Raw genomic sequence first — 20,000 nt, forward strand, 5'->3', positions numbered from 1 at the left:
GTTCTCATGTCTGTGAAAAATCAACTTGTCATAACCCTTAACACTAAAAAAAGATTTGGCTGCGACGATTTATAAATAGGCTCTAAACAAACAATTAAAAGTCCATAACCTTGGCTGGCCTATGACGTAATTTCGGAAAGCCATGCATTGGAGGGGCTAATAATAGATTTCCCCTACCATCCACTTGGCATTGAGTTGAGTGCATTCTGGGATGTAATTGGGCCATACGTGAAACGAGTACCGGCTTCCTTGGGACTAGAGTGAACCCCAGTGCCTCCTCTCTGCCAGGGCTGGACTGGGACAAAAATTCGGCCCGGGCATTTTCGCGTGAATTTGGCCCAGACCGGCCCACCACAACCAGCGCGCAGATAGCAGAAACTCTACCGCCCCCTCCGTCGCGGCACACACAAACAAACAAGCCCCTAATACCACCACTTTTACAGAACAACATAGGCCTAAATTATACAAACCAACAGACAACTAGTACACAACCCTTTGTAGAGGGTTTATTTGTCACTCACTGATACAGGCACAGTGAAATGATCAAGATGGCACTGGCAGAATGGCAGCACGCCCGGACCTTTCCTGGTGGCCTGTCTGCCTGTAAAAATGCCCGGTATTCCCTGTGGCCAGTCCAGCCCTGCTCTCTGCTAAATGAACAAGGAAGAGGGCCAAGAGTGTTACCCTGTACGACGCCCGGCCCGCTAGGATCTCAAATCCTTTGGTGTCACCGTCGGTCGCAGGTTTTGGACCTTGTCTTCGAGTCTGGCTGATACTGATACTCCATACTGTGTGCCTGTAATATGCTCCATGCCATTTTGGAAATAACTCTTCCTACTTCCGGGCCTCTTCCGACTTCCTTTGCAGGTGTTACGGATGATACTGATGAAGGCTTTGTTCCATTTAGTGTACAGTCACGTGGTTCTAAAAGTTTTTAATTTCAAGGACCCTCATAACTCTGAGAGTGTACAATTTACAATTTAGGCATTTAGCAGACACTCTTAATCCAGAACCAAAAACATGGTAATACATCACATACATAAAAAGTAGTATTCATGAATCATACATAAGCTAAGAACACTTTTTAAGACCCACTGGTGTAGCAGAGTGTTTCCAGTGAGCCCACGTGCACAATGGCAGCACCCTGACTCTGTTTGACCAGAATAGAACGGAGCCTTAATTAGTATCATTGGTAACACCTGTGAAGGAAGTAGGAAGAGTCTTATCGCCTATTGCTTACGAAATAAAACGCCATAATAGACTATCATGAACAACATACAATGTTTTTCTTTCTTTTTCAGGTTGTTAAAATGTCGGGGCCCTCGGTGGGCAGCGGATCTACGTTGGCCCCAGACATGGCAGACCTGAGTCACATGGACGAGTCGGAGCGGAGGATGGTCCAGTCAGTGATGCATGTAATGAAGAAAGACGAGCAGAAAGAACAGAGCATGTTGAAGTAAGATGTCCTTAGTTAGCACCCATGGGTGGGGAGTGGGGACACCCATGGCATGGCACTGAAGTTGCAATATCCGTAGGACAAGGAGTGTTATTTGTGCAAAACTAATGCTTGGAATGGATTCAGAATCATGAAAATCCCCTAGAAATCCTGTAGAAACCCTCTTAAAATCTTGCCTGATATAGGATGTTAATGGTATGGTCACACATATATCCGCCTATAAAAAAAGCTCAATATGTATTTTACGCTCTCAGGAGTTAAAGATAAGGGTCCATTTGGCTCATTTAGCTGGGGACCACCTGGCATGGATGTATTGGATAAAGATAAGGGTCCATTTGGCTCAGGGCCCCTGTGCACATGCACACTTGGCACAAGCAAGGACCACTGGTGGTCCCCGGATCACTGGTTAAAAACCCCTGCCCTTGACGAATCCATGGAGCAGTGCCCTGTAGGCCAGGTGTAGCTAATCAGTGCTGAGGTGTAAAGCTGCGCTTAATGGTACACCTCAGTAATGGCTGCGCCCAGGGCACCCCTCTGTGGATTTGTCTATTTGCAGTGATTATCAGAATGTTATTTAACACTAACAAAAGAATATCACTTACCCTACCTTTTAGTATGAGCACCTATGAATGATGGTTTACAAACGTGTTTCGCTCACTATCTGACGTTAGTTAACTGCACTCTCTGAATATTTGGACAATGTGAGTGACAGTGAGTGTTTGGAAAGGTCGGGTAACCTAATCATCTGTTCAGCAGTGCTGACACCTGATCTGCAGGCTCGTTAAACACAGATAAAAGACTAAAGTTAATTAGGTATTACCATGCAGCAGCCAGGTTAGGGTTATTGTCAACCATGTAATGTCACAGGCTACTGTTACGGGCTTATCTAGGTTACCATAATTAGCTCAATTTGTATACTCCATCGTGTGATGGTCTAGTGACTAGTGCCCACATGAACAAATCTATAAGCTATCAACACAACATGATGAGGCGCGTTGATAGCTTGTAGATCAGTTTCTGCGGGGGGCACGTGATGCATCAGCTGGGTTTGAGAGGCTGTGATTGATGCACATTTACAGTAAGCTTAGTAGTCATTCATTATTGTATACTATAGTGGAGTCTGGGGACCCCCAGGGGTCCTTGAGGGAGTTCCAGGGGGTCCCCAGCTAAATGATAGTTTGGAACCAAATGGACCCTTATGGGTCTGTAACTCTGAGAGTATACAAATGGACCCTAACGGCACCCTAACTGCATTTGTACACTCAGAATTGAATTGACATTGATTTTACAATATAAATTGGGGGTCCCAGAGATAGAAATGTCATTAAATGGGGGTCCATAGCCTAATGCATGTCATGCTGAAAATAGCAGATCTGCAAGATCACAACGCGTCACAGCGCGACGCGTTGTCCCTTCCTAACATTTTAATCTAGTTTTTATTTGTTTTATTTATTTATTTTATTTATTTATTTTATTTGAACATTTTTCGTCATAGTTTTAGTCGATGAAAACAACACTGCCTTGCGCTTGGTGTCTCTCTTCCTGTCCACACAGGAAGCTGCAGAGTCAATTAGAGCTGTATAAAGACCAGGTGGTGACGCAGCTTGGTGAGGAGGTCCCGGTACCGCCTGGACCCGCCTGCCAGGACTCTCCAGAACCGTCTGGTAGGTATAGGCCCGGAGACGATTATAGTTGTCTGTTTGTTTGGTCAAAAATAGTGGAAATAGCTGATCTTACAAAAAAGATCAGCTATTTCAACTATTTAAAAAGAAGGAAACGGCTCGGACCGCTGGCGTAGCTGGTCTGGGCCGGTTCTATGTAGGTTTGAGTCCCAATCCCGACAGTCTATGCTAGATGCTGCGGGTCTCTCTCTCTCTCTCTCTCTCTCTCTCTCGCAACACATGCGGACAATGCATGTGTTGATGGAGGAATGGCGTAACCATCTGGAGCAGAGATTCTGGTTCTGTAGTTATGATGCCTCCTTTATTCAACTGAAACCAACTCAGCAGTGCAGTACCTTCATAACACCGCGGCTCTAGGTTGTCCCACACTTTTACATGTCCCCCTAACATTTGCAGATAGGAACTAGCATTGCATGTTATATAGCAAGGAGACCTGAAATTGAATTTATGTTTAATCGGCAGGCCTGCCGTCCGGGCCGACCTGTGGCGTCTGCATGGAGACCCGCTTTGCGGACGGCTGTGGTCAGAGCTGTTCTTACTGCCAGACCCTCTGCTGTGCACGTTGCGGAGGACAGACCCGTCTGAGGGACAATACGGTGAAAATGCACACACGCAAACATGCACGCATAAAACTAACGAACGTTGAATGACAAATAACCTGGAAAGCATCTGTGTCACTTTAACTTTAACCAATTCAAAAATATCAAAAAAATAAATGTGTTTTTTGGCTTTTAGATCTGCTATTTTTGCTACTACAGTATATGCAATGTGGCCCTCTGGAGTGAGTGTGGAACTATAGTGGCCCTCTGGAGTGAGTGTGGAACTATAGTGGCCCCTCTGGAGTGAGTGTGGAACTATAGTGGAGTGAGTGTGGAACTATAGTGGCCCTCTCCATATTCAAAGTTGCCCACCCCACTCCGCCATGTGTGCCCGCTGCCATTATAGCGGAGATATACCACAATACTATGCCAGCCTTTTTGCCTGCTTTTTGGGCATCCCAAGTTGTTGGAACCCTTTAAAGGGCCTTGCAAACAGGGAGCGATAAAACGCACCTATAGTTAATTTTCAATGAGACCTGCATTTTTGCTCTGAGAAGTTGTGGTGCGACAACGAAAGTGTATTTACGTCAGTGTGGTCCCGTGAATTTGTTGCGCGTGTTTCCCGCGACTCACCAGACCTGGATTCGGTTTAGATCATTTTTTTTTTACGCTTGCGTTGTTGCACCCCTCTTCAACAGACCTGGAGGAGACCTGTGTTGATCCAGGCAACAACGCCTGCGTTCCTCGCTTCACGTTTGCAAGGCCCTTAACAAGGGCTGTGGGTATGTCCTGTCTATACTATAGGACCAATAGGCTGCCAACTTGCCAAGCATAAAAACATAGTCTGCACACACACGCATTTAAGCAATATTACACGAGAGGAGGTGCTTTATCGTGATTATTGGCACGCCAATGATGCGTTACATATTTCTGGTTGTGTGATTGGTCTATTTCAGGTCATGTGGGTGTGTAACGTGTGCAGGAGGGAGCAGGAGATGAGGTTTTGCTCCTACGGGGAGTCCCACGCCACACCGCAGGGGCCAGGGGACCTGGGAGCTGCAGACAGGTTAGAAAACACACAATTACAGTTGTTACAGTCTGTTCTGTTCTGTTTTAGTGCAGTGGGGTCCGGGGACCCCCAGGGGTCCTTGAGGGAGTTCCAGGGGGTCCCCAACTAAATTATAGTTGGACCCTTATGGGTCTGTAACTCTGTGAGTGTACACATGGAAACAAATGTTCCATTTGTACAATTCTCAGAGTTAAATTAACTGCTTTTACTATATAAATTGGGGATTCGGGAGATAGAAATGCCATTAAATGGGGGTCCGTAGACTAATGCATGTCAAACTGCAGGTCCTCTTATGGGGGCCCCTGGCATATCTTTTCAAATGGGGATCCGCGGAATAATTAGTGTCAATTTGGGGGTCCTTGACATCAGATCATGTACGTACAGCAGAGTGCCACCAGGGAGCGATGTTGTCCCACTCTCCAGTCTCTACCTCCACTCTGGAGTGAACATCTCTTCATCTCCTCATCTCTAAAGCCAAATTCCAATACCCAAAATCTTGGCCACTGAAATATGTGACATCCGTGTAGACAATCACATAATGTAAATGTGTCCTAATGTAAATTGTTGCAGTTTGTTCATTAGGAGAGTTCAACCTAACTGTATTTAGGCCATGTATTAAAGACTTCCATGTAAGTTGTGTGAACAAGATGGTCACATATTTGGCAGGTCACCAATTTCACCGTAATTTGCCATGCTGGAGTGAGCGAGTGTGAGTGAGTGAGTGGCCGAGATATTGGGTATTGGAATTTGTGTTGTTACGTAAAAGTGTTGTTACGTAAAACACCTAGAGAGATTATTGCGAATGCAATGATTGCGAATGCAATGAGCACTAACTATGAGACCCTGCAGATCATGTCTGTGTGTGTGTCTGTGTGTCTGTCCCGCTGTGACACCACCCGCCCGCCACCAGAGGGCACAGCTGTAGCACACACACCCACACACACACAGGGCGCAGCTGTAGCACACACACACACACACACACACACACACACAACCACACACACACACGAGCTGCGTTCGCTTCCCGCGTTTGCGCGTCTTACTTGTATTACAGAGAGACCGTAGTTTTACCGTAGTATGGTAAAATACTACGGTAAAACTACGGTAAAGTATACATCATTTAAACATGCTTGAACATTCAACATTTCACGGGCCATTTCACATGCCGTAATCCTGGTCTCTAAAACTACCTCCCCCTGGCCAGCCGGGGCGCCTGATGGAGGGGAAAGGAACTGGTCGGAATAACGTGTCCCTTCCACGCGCTACGTCCGTCCGGGGAAATTCCCCTCTGTCAGGTGAAAAGAAGCAGCTTGGACTCCTCATGCATAGAAGGAGGCATGAGGTCAGTCCGCTGCCCCCCCCAGGTTGGCAGAGGAAGTGTAGTGCCCAGGATTACATTAGATAATTGGCACTGGGTGAAAAGAAAACTGGGTTACAAAATCGTTCAACATTTCTAATATTTCAATATTTGCTACAAATTACTAGAAAGCCAGTGGATAGCCAGTCTGAAAATGATGTACCGTGCATGTTAAAATTATATAGGCCTGTACGGTTAGCTCAACCGTCTGGGCACCTAGGCTGCTGAGCCAGCCAGACGGTTAGCTCAACCGTCTGCTCACCTAGGCTGCTGAGCCAGCCTGACGGTTAGCTCAACCGTCTGGGCACCTAGGCTGCTGAGCCAGCCAGACGGCGTGCCTCGGGTTCGACTCCCGACCCCGACGGCCTTTGCCACGTGTCTCCCCCCATCTCTCTCCCCATTTCTACTTTCAACCTATCAATAAAGGGAGAAAAAGCAAAAAAAAAGCATATAAGAATATATATATACCGTATTGTGCCAAATATAAAACGACTATAAGACGACCCCCATTTTTCAAGACTCATTAGTGGAAAAACACATTGAATGTCAAATGGTCTAGTCCCCGATTATAATACGACCCCGTTTTTTAAGAAATTTCCATTGGAAAAAAAACATAGTCTTATATTCAGGACAATAGGATGGATTGTATATATATATATATATATATATATATATATATATATATATATATATTTATTAGTATAAAGCATACTTTAAAGGTGATAGAGACAAGTTTCCAGTGTTTGTACACAGAAGTGATTAGGTGAATCCCAATTGGGATTCACCTATTGAGTGTTTCCAAACAAATGCACATATAGCTCCACCCCCCTCATTCTATTGGCTGAGCCAGGTCACTTCAGGCTATGGGATTGTTGTTGCTGCTGGGAGGGACGCTATGGATATTGCGCTCGTATGGCTAAATATGACATTAAAAAAGTATAAATTTCTATCGATATCATAGTTACAACAATGACATTGAGTTAACATGTTTTTTTAAGGGTAACTGTAGCATAATCGCAATATCACACCGAGTCCCGCAAATGAGGAAGTAGGAAGTAGAGGAGACTCACTGGCTCTCAATTCAATTCTCTTTTATTTGTAATCGTGCATATAAAACATATTGCCCCTCAAATGCTCCAGCCACTACAGCATCGTTCATGTGAACTACTCTGTCCACGGTTATTCATTGCAATGAAAAAATCGCTATGATGATCCGCGACGGCTAGCCTGTCCCCGTTGGCGAGCACGGGTTGAATGCACGCTTCAAGCCGGCCGGCAGGCAGTCGCCGCGGTAGTGGCTGGTGAAATACTATTACTCACTTCCACAGTCCACTTCCACCATTTCAACAAATAAGCACATACAATCCACTCCACATGAACGAGAACAATATTGATGTAGGCCTAACCAGGAGATTTTATTGGGGTCCGAGTCGTTCTGTGAGTGTGGAACTATAGTGGCCATCCGAGTTCTGAGGGGTGCTTGCTGCTGGTGTTGTTCAGTTTCACACCACCCAACCATGCACTATACATAGCGATTCTCATCATTTCAATAGGCTTACATATGAAATCATAAACAATAACATACTATTTCACATGAACAATGTTAGTGAAATTAAGATATGGGGATAATATTATACATTGAAATCGCATCGCGTTTTCATTATAATACTGCTGGGTTGAACACACTGCCTCGCGCTGCAATTGGCTAAAAGTTTAAATCCCCTCCGACATCCCGAGTAGTAAACTGTAGTGGATATAAACAGCGCATTCAACCACAGGGGGGGCAAAGGGGGAGTGTGCTGTTGCAGGAGAACACCTCAGCATCATAATATAAGGAAAGATAGAGGTGGAAAAGGCCAAACAAATACATTTATATATATTTTAGATTTTGGCTGAAAACTTGTCTATATCACCTTTAATTCTTTACCTTTTCACATTTTAAAAATATGTTGTTCCAGACTCTATATATAGCATTCAGGAGGTGTAGTTCCAGACTCTATATATAGCATTCATGAGGTGTAGTTCCAGACTCTATATATAGCATTCAGGAGGTGTAGTTCCAGACTCTATATATAGCATTCAGGAGGTGTAGTTCCAGACTCTATATATAGCATTCATGAGGTGTAGTTCCAGACTCTATATATAGCATTCAGGAGGTGTAGTTCCAGACTCTATATATAGCATTCAGGAGGTGTAGTTCCAGACTCTATATATAGCATTCAGGAGGTGTAGTTCCAGACTCTATATATAGCATTCAGGAGGTGTAGTTCCAGACTCTATATATAGCATTCATGAGGTGTAGTTCCAGACTCTATATATAGCATTCAGAGATTGTGGAATAGTTGTCTGGCGAGACTACCTGGACCCAGACATCTACCTGGGCCCGGCCAGACATCTACCTGGACCCAGACATCTACCTGGACCCAGACATATCTACCTGCAGGGCCCAGACATCTACCTGGACCCAGACATATCTACCTGCAGGGCCCAGACATCTACCTGCAGGGCCCAGACATCTACCTGGGCCCGGCCAGACATCTACCTGGGCCCAGACATCTACCTGCAGGGCCCAGACATCTACCTGCAGGGCCCAGACATCTACCTGGGCCCGGCCAGACATCTACCTGGGCCCAGACATCTACCTGCAGGGCCCAGACATCTCCAGTTTCCAGTATCCCTTGTAGTTTTATGTTAATGAGCCATCAGCATGCAGCTGCTCCAGTTGACTGAAGGTTTTAAGGAGTTAAGAACATAATCTGACCTCAGCACAAAGACTGGCTTATCCCTCTACTATATATATACTCTCTCTCTCTCTCTCTCTCACTCACTCACTCACACACACACACACACACACACACACACACACACACACACACACACACACACACACACGCACACGCACACAGACGCACACACACACTGCCATTATTTTTATTATGAGTACAGGAAGCATTGCCTCCGCCAATTATCACTGAAACAGGATTTTGCCAATGCCTTAGCTATTGGCTTTGACTTTCCTGCAATCTGTATGCCTCTCACAACTGATTTTTAGGACATTACTGAGGCTTCCAAATATGTACACAAGCAGTTTACATTGTAACCAAGCTGTGTAATAGAATCCTTAAGACATTGGTACTTAAGCACCTTGGTAAGGAATGCTTTTTCCAGACTGTGGTCAAATGTACTGCCACTTCCAAAATGACTTTTATATACTGTCTTCATCAACAACATGTGGTGTATTAGCTGTGACAACTGAAAAGGCATAATTTTCATAAATGTCCTTATTGCACATTACATGAACATGGCAGTTGAAACACATGAGTGCTTACTGCTTATACAGGTACACTTTGGCAGATGATACCGACAACTTTGCAATGTACATTCCCTTATATATGTGAATTTCAGTAACTGGATTGTGGTCATGGTACAGACAATGAGGAGGAAACATATTAGGGTAGTAGGTACCAGTACCACAGAGAAAGATTGGGTCTGGTTGGAAAAAACTGTAATCTGGTTTTGACTGTAAAGGTGACTATAATATCTTCATCAACTGCATACTTTTTGAATATTGTATGAGATGAGAGACGGTGTGATCTGCAGCAGGAAGGCAAACTAGTAGGTTTCCTTGAAAAGACACCTGAGGGACTCCTTGAGGAGATTCCAGGGTGGTAACCAAATGGACCCTTATAGATCTTTAACCCATTCTGAACGGGGACCCATTTTGGTGTTGGCATCATGTTATGCTTTAGCTATTTAAAAATAGCAGATCTACAAGCTCATATCGCGCCACCGAGTGGCGCGATACGAGCTTGTAGGTCTGCTATTTTTGAAAAATCGAAGAGCGACTGACATTTTTAGAATCTGATCTCAGGTCAGAATGGGTTAATCAGACCAGTGTGTGTCCGGCGGAAACCTCGTATGAATCTGATCTCAGGTCAGAATGGGTTAACTCTTGAGAGTGTGAAATTAAATTAAATCAGTTTACAGCCTCGAGAGTGAAATTACTGTTAAACATCTGCATGACTTAATTTACTTAAGTGTACACAATTAGAGAATGTAGAATAATTGTTATTTTGATCAATGTTTGCCTGTTATTTCTCCTATGGTATACCACATTAATACAGCATGGAATTGTGGACAAAATCTTATCCAACGATAACAAAATATCGAGGCTGAATTGAAATCATCAAATGGTGGTCCGTGGCTCAAATGCAGAATAATTAATAATGGGCCTTGACATGAAAAAAGGTTTAAAACAACTGACGTATGGGGTTGAAGGGACATCACTGTGTCTGTCTGTGTGATTGACAGGGGGCGCAGCCCACCAGGGTCGTATTACGACGGCTCTCATTCTCCGCCGGACCGCGACTTTGACCAACCCTTTGACCAACCCTTTGACCAACCCTTTGACCGACCCTTTTATGGTCGTCACGATTACAATGAGGGGGAGGAGGAGCGCGGGTGGAGCCGTGCCTACGTCGATTGGCGGGGCCGATGGCACTCCCAGGTAGGAGGAGCTTCTGTCTGTCTGTATATCCCGCATGCATTGTGCATGCTCGTATCATGTTTACACTAGTCATTGTTGGCTGTTACCGCGACCAAATATTAATTTGGTGGTCCAAACTAACTACTGATTTAGAAGGCATTTGTAGAATCGGCCTCAGGTCTTTAATGGGTTAAACCATGGTTCCCAAACTTTTCAGGTCGAGACCCAAAAGAGACATTAGACTTTTGCCCGCGACACAAACTAGTAAAAAATAGCAGATCTATAATCACATGACACGTCGCTACGCGCCACGTTGCGAGCTTGTAGAGTGGCTATTTTTACTACTTCTACTACTACTACTAGTAGTAGTAGCGGCGACCACTGGCCTCCCATTCGTTCGTCGTCGTTATCGTTTCTATTTCTGTCTGTCTGTCCTCATTTAGGACCACATCGAAGCGCCGATGGATGAGGACTGGGATTTGCGTCATCATCATCGGTAGGGCTGCACGATATGGACAAAACCTAATATCACTGTATTTATGCCAGATATTGCGATATCGATACAATATACGATATCGCCGTTAACATGTCATATATATATGAATAGCCTGTTCCATGGCTATTCCATGGCATCCCTACAATATGCTGTATCTATATATCTATATTATATTCCATGGCATCCCTACAATATGCTGTATCTATATATCTATATCTATTCCATGGCATCCCTACAATATGCTGTATCTATATATCTATATCTATTCCATGGCATCCCTACAATATGCTGTATCTATAATATATTGCGACATTGTTGCCTTTTTGCGACATATTGTGCCATGTTGTTCATACCTCGATAACAATACGATAACGACATAATGTCGCGCAGCCTCAGTCATCGTCGGCGGGGGCGGCGGCGGCGCTGGGACTCGGAAGAGGAGGTGTTTCACGCTCGTTACCGCAGCGACCCCAACCTGGCGCGCTGCCCAGTGAGGGCGGAGCCTAATGGGGGCGACGTGATGAGGATGCTGGCCCAGGAGGCGGGCCGGGCGAGACACCAGCGGCGCCACAGCGACGACGCCTCCCTGCCGGCCACGCCCCCCGACGGCCACCCAGAGGACCACCTGCAGCCCGACGGCGTGTTCCTACAAGGTATGGCCCTTTGTTTTGATGTCTGACACGTTCCTACAAGGTATGGCCCTTTGTTTTGATGTCTGACACGTTCCTACAAGGTATTAGCCTGGTTAATAAACCAGACTAATATCGCACGGACCGCGGGATATTAGTCTGGGGAGGCTCAGCTTGGATTTCATTTCCAGGGAAACATTTTCTCTTTGACGCAATTGGTCAGAGCTACTGTCAGTCAAAGGTCTCAAGCATTGAAAGTCACTGTACCAAAGCCCGCCCATATTGCATACCGTGTCCCGATTGGCCGCCCACATTCTCTGGTGTAGGAAATGTGCGTACAATTGAGCCTCTCCAGACCGAAATCCGCCAGCAGGCAATTTATTTTTGCCAACGGCTGATTCGGTCTGGTTTATTAACCAGGCTAACAAGGTATGGCCCTTTGTTTTGATGTCTGACACGTTCCTACAAGGTATGGCCCTTTGTTTTGATGTCTGACCGGTTCCTACAAGGTATGGCCCTTTGTTTTGATGTCTGACCGGTTCCTACAAGGTATGGCCCTTTGTTTTGATGTCTGACACGTTCCTACAAGGTATGGCCCTTTGTTTTGATGTCTGACACGTTCCTACAAGGTATGGCCCTTTGTTTTGATATCTGACAAGTTCCTACAAGGTATGGCCCTTTGTTTTGATGTCTGACATGTTCCTACAAGGTATGGCCCTTTGTTTTGATGTCTGACCGGTTCCTACAAGGTATGGCCCTTTGTTTTGATGTCTGACATGTTCCTACAAGGTATGGCCCTTTGTTTTGATGTCTGACATGTTCCTACAAGGTATGGCCCTTTGTTTTGATGTCTGACATGTTCCTACAAGGTATGGCCCTTTGTTTTGATGTCTGACATGTTCCTACAAGGTATGGCCCTTTGTTTTGATGTCTGACATGTTCCTACAAGGTATGGCCCTTTGTTTTGATGTCTGACATGTTCCTACAAGGTATGGCCGTTTTGATGTCTGACATGTTCCTACAAGGTATGGCCCTTTGTTTTGATGTCTGACATGTTCCTACAAGGTATGGCCGTTTTGATGTCTGACACGTTCCTACAAGGTATGGCCCTTTGTTTTGATGTCTGACAAGTTCCTACAAGGTATGGCCCTTTGTTTTGATGTCTGACACGTTGACGCCATTTAATATGATTTTATTTTTATTAGACGTCCTGGTTACAGCCATTTGATGAGATTTAGCCTCACAGGATGATTGACAAATGAAAAATGGGTTACAAAATCGTGGGACAAAAAATATAAATTTAAAAAAGAGATTTAGCCTCACAGACCCAGGCCAGAACAACAAAATATTTTGTCATCGTTGGAAATGATTTTGCCCACAATTCTTTGCTCTATTGATGTTGCATCATTAGGAGAGATAACAGGAAAACGTTGATCAAAAATAAAACAATGCGCACGCGCACACACACACACACACACACACACACACACACACACACACACACACACACACACAAAACACACACGTGTGCTACCTGATCTCTCAGATTACCACCCAATTACCACAAGTCATTGTGACCCAAAACACCTGAGATTACAGCCTCTGATTGGCTCACAAGGCTCCTGCAGGAACCTCCCACCATTGAATTAAACCCGCCCCCCTCCGCGAGGAAGACGAAGACAAAGGGCACCTGTCACCATGACGAGGACAACCAGAGGAATATGAAAACACTGCATAATGTAATCGGATTACATTGGAATACTTTCTTTTTTTCTTTTGTTGTTTTCTGCTTCCATTGTCGTTGCTGCAGCGGGATTAAGAGGGTCTGGATTACACTGGATTATACACCCTGTTTCTTCTGAGGATATACGGGACTAACCGCTACAACTAGGACCAGATAACAAAGCAACCACTGAATTACTGGATAGCAACAGCAATAACTACTACTGTAGGATTACCTTGGATTATTATACTGCTTGAATCCGATCTGGGGAAGAAAAAGACAAACTGCTTTGGAATCTGCTCTGGGATCTTCTGGATCTTAGGATAAACTACGTGACTAACAGCTATACCTGATTCAAACCACAAAACTGCATGGAAGCAACCCACCCTAGGCTAACTGCTAACTAACCCGATAACCCAGCTGAGTAACTGTTAATGAGCAACCACCATCAAGCTGTAACTGTAACTGCATGTCTAACAAACAGACAGACTTATTTTTTGCAACATTGCAAAAGTTACCAAACTAGTAGTTTATTACACTACATATGACTACATATGACTAGACATTTGCTAAACTAGTGGTGTATTACACTAGTAATTGAACAAACTAGCAGTTTATTAGAAATCAGTGAACACGTTAAGTAGCTAACCCATAGCCTGCTAACTATCAAGCTAGTCACTAAACCGACATGTAATGTGTGCGATGAGAGAGTGATGGAGAGAGTCACAGACACAGAGTGAGAGAGATGGTAGAGAGACACAGACAGACACAGAGATGAGACAGACAGAGAGAGAGAGAGAGAAACCGGAGATTAAGGCACTAAACAAAAGTAATCCCATTAGAGTGAGATCAGCATGAACTGTTCCCAGACCTGCAGGCCGGTCAACACGTGCACTGACACGCCCACATTAAAGACTCACACACACACACCCACAAACCTCAAACGGAACTACAGATACACGCTGAAATAAACTCCCAGCATCCTCTCTGTCATCCATGTGAGTATCGACACCACTCAACTGTTCTACAATCTCTGAATTCAACATAGTCTGGAACCGTGCGTGCGTGCATGCGTGCGTGCGTGTGTGTGTGTGTCAGAGAGAGAGAGAGCTGCGTTGAGAACAGTGATTAGAGGAGATTAACCTGAGCACTCTCTTGTGTATGTGCGCGCGTGCGCGTGTGTGTGTGCATGCACGCACATGGCAATAAAGCAGACATGACACGGCAAAACTGCTCTCATTCACAAGTTTTTGTAACACGCACACACAAACGCATGCATTCATGTGAACGATCGCTCACACAAAAGCACGCACGCACAGAACCATAGTGAAATGTACCAGTTGTATTGCCATTAGCTATTCTGTACTGGTCAGCTCCCAGTACAACAGTATCAGACCGTGGTTTTACTGGTCAGCTCCCAGTACAACAGTATCAGTTGAGTCTCTTAGTACGGTTAGCCGTGGTGGCTAGGCTATGCAGTGTGCTTCGCCATACGACAGCATCACGGGTAATGATTGTGGAGTTACAAAGCATTGTAGCGACACCAAAGTTAATACGACGGAGTCGCAGTGTAAAACCAGGCAGAAAGAACTCGAGAGGTTCTGTAGAATGCTGCATAAAAAAGAGATGGCTCACGGCCTCACGCTATTCATGAGTTTCAAATGTAGTCCCACATCTGCCATGTTGGGGAGCAACAGGTGTGGCAAACACAATGTATTTAATTCCCATTTCTGCTAAACGGCAAAGCTATATATATTATATATGCTTAGATGATTTATATTTGGACAAATTTGCATGACTGTGATGTCGAAACAGAAACGAGGAGGATTTGTCGCACCGGCTTTATCGCTCTATCATTTTCTGAGCCTCCATTGCTCCAGAATTTTAGGTAACATTCTGAATCACGATCACGAGACATCTTCGTATGAGTAGAGGACATCATGGCCCCTTATGCAACACAATCATCCAGAGCTAACGTGTGTGTGTGTGTGTGTGCGTGTGTGTGTGTGTGTGTGTGTGTGTGTGTGTGTGTGTGTGTGTGTGTGTGTGTGTGTGTGTGTGTGTGTGTGTGTGTGTGTGTGTGTGCGCGTGTCTCACTTTATTGTCTCATTTTTGTATGTGGTTGCTAGGAGACATGGACAGTCAGTTGTGGGATCATGGTTACTATGGCGACACCACACCCATAATGATGGTATGACTAAACTCGCCCCCGTCCCCTCTTCTCTGTCTGTCATATGACCCCGCCCCTCTGTCTGTCTGTCATCTGACCCCGCCCCCTCTGTCTGTCTGTCATCTGACCCCGCCCCTCTGTCTGTCTGTCATCTGACCCCGCCCCCTCTGTCTGTCTGTCATCTGACCGCCCCCTCTGTCTGTCTGTCATCTAATTCGTCCAACCAGGTGACAGTAAATGGGGGGAATGGAATGCGGCCGATGAGCAGACGGCAGATTATTTTCTCGACACCTCTGTGAGCCAATCAGAGAGGCCGAGGCTGGTGGGGGGTGGGGGCGGAGCTTGGTTAGAGGACGAAGCTGATTGGCAGAAAGACTCAGGGGTGGACACCTGTAGCAGTACGACTCTTAACGAGGAATACAGTAACGAGCACGAGCAGGTGATGATCGTTAACAACACGTGTTGTTAATGAACGCAATCGCTAATTGAGCATGTGTTGCTAATCTACACAACATTATGAGTTAATAACAAAACATGTTAAAATCACTTAAAGGTGGGGTTTATAATGCATTATAATCACATTTATAATGCATTATAATCCATAATGCATGCAGTATAAGGCAATTTATAATTATATTAATTATGAACATTTATAGCAAGTGTTATAAAGCCTCATAAGTACATTATAAATGTGATTATAGTGCATTATTAGAACCGACCTTTAAGTAAAGTGTTACTGAACACTCTTTATTGTCTCCACCAGGCCGAAGGCATGGGGAGAGAGTATGTTTTATTGTCTCCACCAGGCCGAAGGCATGGGGAGAGAGTATGTTTTATTGTCTCCACCAGGCCGAAGGCATGGGGAGAGAGTATGTTTTATTGTCTCCACCAGGCCCGAAGGCATGGGGAGAGAGTATGTTTTGCACTCCGTCCGTGTGTCCGTCCGTCCGTCCGTGTGTCCGTCCGTTAACAGCTAATCTCCGGCACCGTTAACCCGGTCCATGCCAAACTAATTGGTTTCCAAAGTTTGCAGGATTGGCCCGTTTCGAACAAAAAGCCTCAAATCATGAACGCATGCGTTCAAATTACTACTAGGCTGGGGAATAAACCCCACCCTTTTCACATTGGCCTGTTATAGCGTCACCATCAGGTGGATCTTTGCGAAACACGTTTTTGGAGAAAAAAAATGCCTCAAATCATCCAATTGCCATCAAAGGCATAAGAAAAATCAGACCCATCTGAAGTGAGTGGTGCTGTACTGTACTGTACTGTACTGTACTGTACTGTACTGTACTGTACTGTACTGTACTGTACTGTACTGTACTGTACTGTACTGTACTGTACTGTACTGTACAAGCTATCCTCCCTGGACACGTTGGCCTGTTATAGCGCCACCATGAGGCCACAACCTGACCTGGCCTGGTGGAGACCTGTGCCCCGAGGGACACTTTTTTCTAGTTCCACACTATTTTCATTGTTTGGATTTCTTCTCCTTTATTCTTTCTGGTTGTTTATTCTGTCGCTCGTCTCCTATGTTTGTTCTGTTTCTGGGAGGTTATGATGTCACAGCTCTAGGGAGCCACTGTGCACGGTGTCTGTCCTCTGGGCCAATCAGATGTTCTCGGGCACGGGTCTGCCTCCTTACTATAGTCATTCTGCCCGTCTGCTATTGGCCTCTTTCTTTCTTTCTTTCTTTCTTTCTTTCTTTCTTTCTTTCTTTCTTTCTTTCACTAGTACTTCTTGTCTTTTATCTTCTACCATGGCGTTTGGCGCTGTCTGTCTGTCTGTCTGTCTGTCTGTCTGTCTGTCTGTCTGTCTGTCTGTCTGTCTGTCTGTCTGTCTGTCTGTCTGTCTGTCTGTCTGTCTGTCTGTCTGTCTGTCTGTCTGTCTGTCTATGTCTCTCTCTCTCTCTCTCTCTCTCTCTCTCTCTCAGCATGCACCTGTGTAGTGGCTCTAGTTGTACTTCCATCCTCAGATCAAAGAGATTCTATATTTAAAGAGACGACAGTTCTTAAATATTCGGAATCACCACTAGATAGCGCAGCGCTAGCGCTGCCGGGATCACTCCAAGATGGCGGCAATGCTTTGTTACAAATTTGATCCATTAATAAATATGATAAATAAATGAGTAAATCAATATATGAGAGTAGAATAGGATACAACAAAGTTTTTGTTTTGTACAGCATGACTTTTTAATGTTTTTTTTAAAGTAACCTGATGTTACGTCATCACTCCAATATGGTGGAGGCCCGCTGGTTGTTACTATGGGACCTAATGGGAGTGTTGTCTCTTTATATAGAATCTCTTTGCTCAGATCAAAGACAGTAGAGGAAAGCAAGATCATTCATATGGTTCACATAATGCTATTTCTTGCTGTTTTACTGTTGTCGTTACTGTTGCTAAGAGTGTGCACGTGTGCGTGTGCGTGTGTGTGTGTGTGTGTGCGTGCGTGCGACCTTCTAGCAAACGGTAACCTGGCAACCGTCTAAAGATGGAGAACGTCTGATTGGTCGCATCCTGTTGAACAAACGTTTGAAGGATGGGACCATCCCCGCCGACGCTGGAGCGCTGCTGGGACTCAAGGTCTAACAATCCTCCTCTACACTAGTCCAGTGGTTCTTAAAGTGGGTTTCGGGGACCCCCAGGGGTCCTTTATGCGGTTCCAATAAGGGCTCCCGAGCTAAATCAGTAATACAGTATATTAGCATTGTAGCTCTTCTCACAACATTGACGACACAGGTTGGGTTCTTTATAAACGGGCATTTATTCGGCCATTCTTCTCATCCATCAGCTGTTCCATGCCGTGAGAACTGTACACTGTATATGTTCACGCAAAAATAATAAACACAAACAAATTGCACAGTAACTAATAACTGACTAAACAAATGAAAATACAAACATGTAGAATTGCGCAATGCGTAGCTTCAGTGTCCATCAAACACAACGGTACATCATCATCATCACAGACTAATCTAAAATATAGAATACCTTGTTGGCCCGCTTGTTGTGGAAAGAGGTTCTTGACTCTTGCGTTGCTTAAAGTCTTTAGAATGTTCCGTTGACAGTCTGCTTTGGCTTCAGACGTCTTTCTTACTTTTAACAGTTCGTATCACACTATAACTGCAATTGTGCTGCTTCCTTCATGCAGACCAGCTGGGTCTGAGAGTGGGAAAAACTTTTTTGCACCACCTGTGAGCAATTTCATGCAACCAGGCATCAATCAATCAGTCCATCATGGTCCAGTGTAGCTAGCTACTGACTAGCCTGGGCACCATTTAATTTAGGGTATATGATCCTGTCGGGAGCGGATGATATCGTTACGTCATGTTGTAGTATTGTTTTGTAGTCGACAGGCAGGAACAACAGGCGGCAACTTCATTTTCCCTCAAACCGATTTTTCTCAATAAAAGCTTTTATTGAGAAAAATCCCGACAGGATCATACAGACTTTTGAAACAGAGACCAGGCTTTCCTCCGAGGTGGTGAAAAGCCTGGTGAGGCGAGGTTATAGCTACTGGCAGACAGGGAACTTTGTTCTGCCTCAGAAAGTTAACATGTTTTTACATGTTTTAACTTTTAACCTAATTTGAAATAAATTATGAACCAAATACGTAGCCTATTATGTATCATGAAATTATCATTAATTATGCTTTATGAGCTTATGACCATGACATTTAGTATTTGAGCTATTTTAGTATTGTCATAGTAAGCATTTTAATGACAGCACTTACAAGCATCAAAACCACTTTAACAAACATTAAAGTGACACTTCACCCCTTTGTCAATCGGATCTTATTTTAATGATGTTTGGGAGACAAGAAACACTTTCCTGTTTTTTGTATGGGGGTAATATGAGTTTTTAGATATTTTAGTATTTCACCACTAAAGCATTATGGTCATTGTAGTAATCCAGCAATCCATTCAAACCCTAGTCACCCTACATTCATTAGGTTCCTGTCCATAGAGTGTTTCAACTTGTGCTACTGTTATCTACTTCAAATACCATTTACATTGAGTAAATGGAGTTTCTTCCATAGACTTGGCTGGCACGAATTTCATCATAATTGGGCTCTAAACAAACATTAAAAGTCCATAGACTTGGCTGGCCTAAGACATACATTTGGAAAGCCATGCATTGGCGGGGTTAGCGCCCCTAACACAAAACAATGAGTACTTTTTCCACCACTGATTATTGATCTGGTTGAAGAAGTCATGACTGTGTCTCCTGGTGACGATGTCATGTTGATGATGTCACGTGTCTCATGTTGATGATGTCACGTGTCTCATCTGTTGATGATGTCATACGTCTCATCTGTTGATGATGTCATTGTTCCAGGTGGTCGGTGGTAAGATGACGGAGTCGGGCAGGTTGTGTGCCTTCATCACCAAGGTCA

The 20,000-nt window shown here is 44.5% G+C and overlaps 1 protein-coding gene across 1 annotated transcript in view; it reads left to right on the forward strand.

The window, feature by feature from the left end:
• Positions 1-1,310: 1,310 nt before the first annotated feature.
• Positions 1,311-20,000, forward strand: part of LOC310859616 (regulating synaptic membrane exocytosis protein 2-like) — a gene marked incomplete at both ends in the record, with an annotated part of 49,995 nt that continues 31,305 nt past the window's right edge. The window contains 10 exons of the mRNA XM_083766250.1: positions 1,311-1,456; positions 3,011-3,120; positions 3,601-3,734; positions 4,634-4,743; positions 10,415-10,610; positions 11,033-11,085; positions 11,476-11,738; positions 15,835-16,046; positions 18,071-18,190; positions 19,943-20,000. The exon at positions 19,943-20,000 is cut by the window's right edge and continues 42 nt beyond it. Coding sequence (XP_083622376.1) covers positions 1,311-1,456; positions 3,011-3,120; positions 3,601-3,734; positions 4,634-4,743; positions 10,415-10,610; positions 11,033-11,085; positions 11,476-11,738; positions 15,835-16,046; positions 18,071-18,190; positions 19,943-20,000 — 1,402 coding nt within the window. The remainder of the gene's footprint in view (positions 1,457-3,010; positions 3,121-3,600; positions 3,735-4,633; positions 4,744-10,414; positions 10,611-11,032; positions 11,086-11,475; positions 11,739-15,834; positions 16,047-18,070; positions 18,191-19,942) is intronic.

Source organism: Protomyctophum parallelum (genome assembly GCF_964188405.1).
Source record: "Protomyctophum parallelum genome assembly, chromosome: 1".
In the NCBI taxonomy this organism is placed as follows: Eukaryota; Metazoa; Chordata; class Actinopteri; order Myctophiformes; family Myctophidae; genus Protomyctophum; species Protomyctophum parallelum.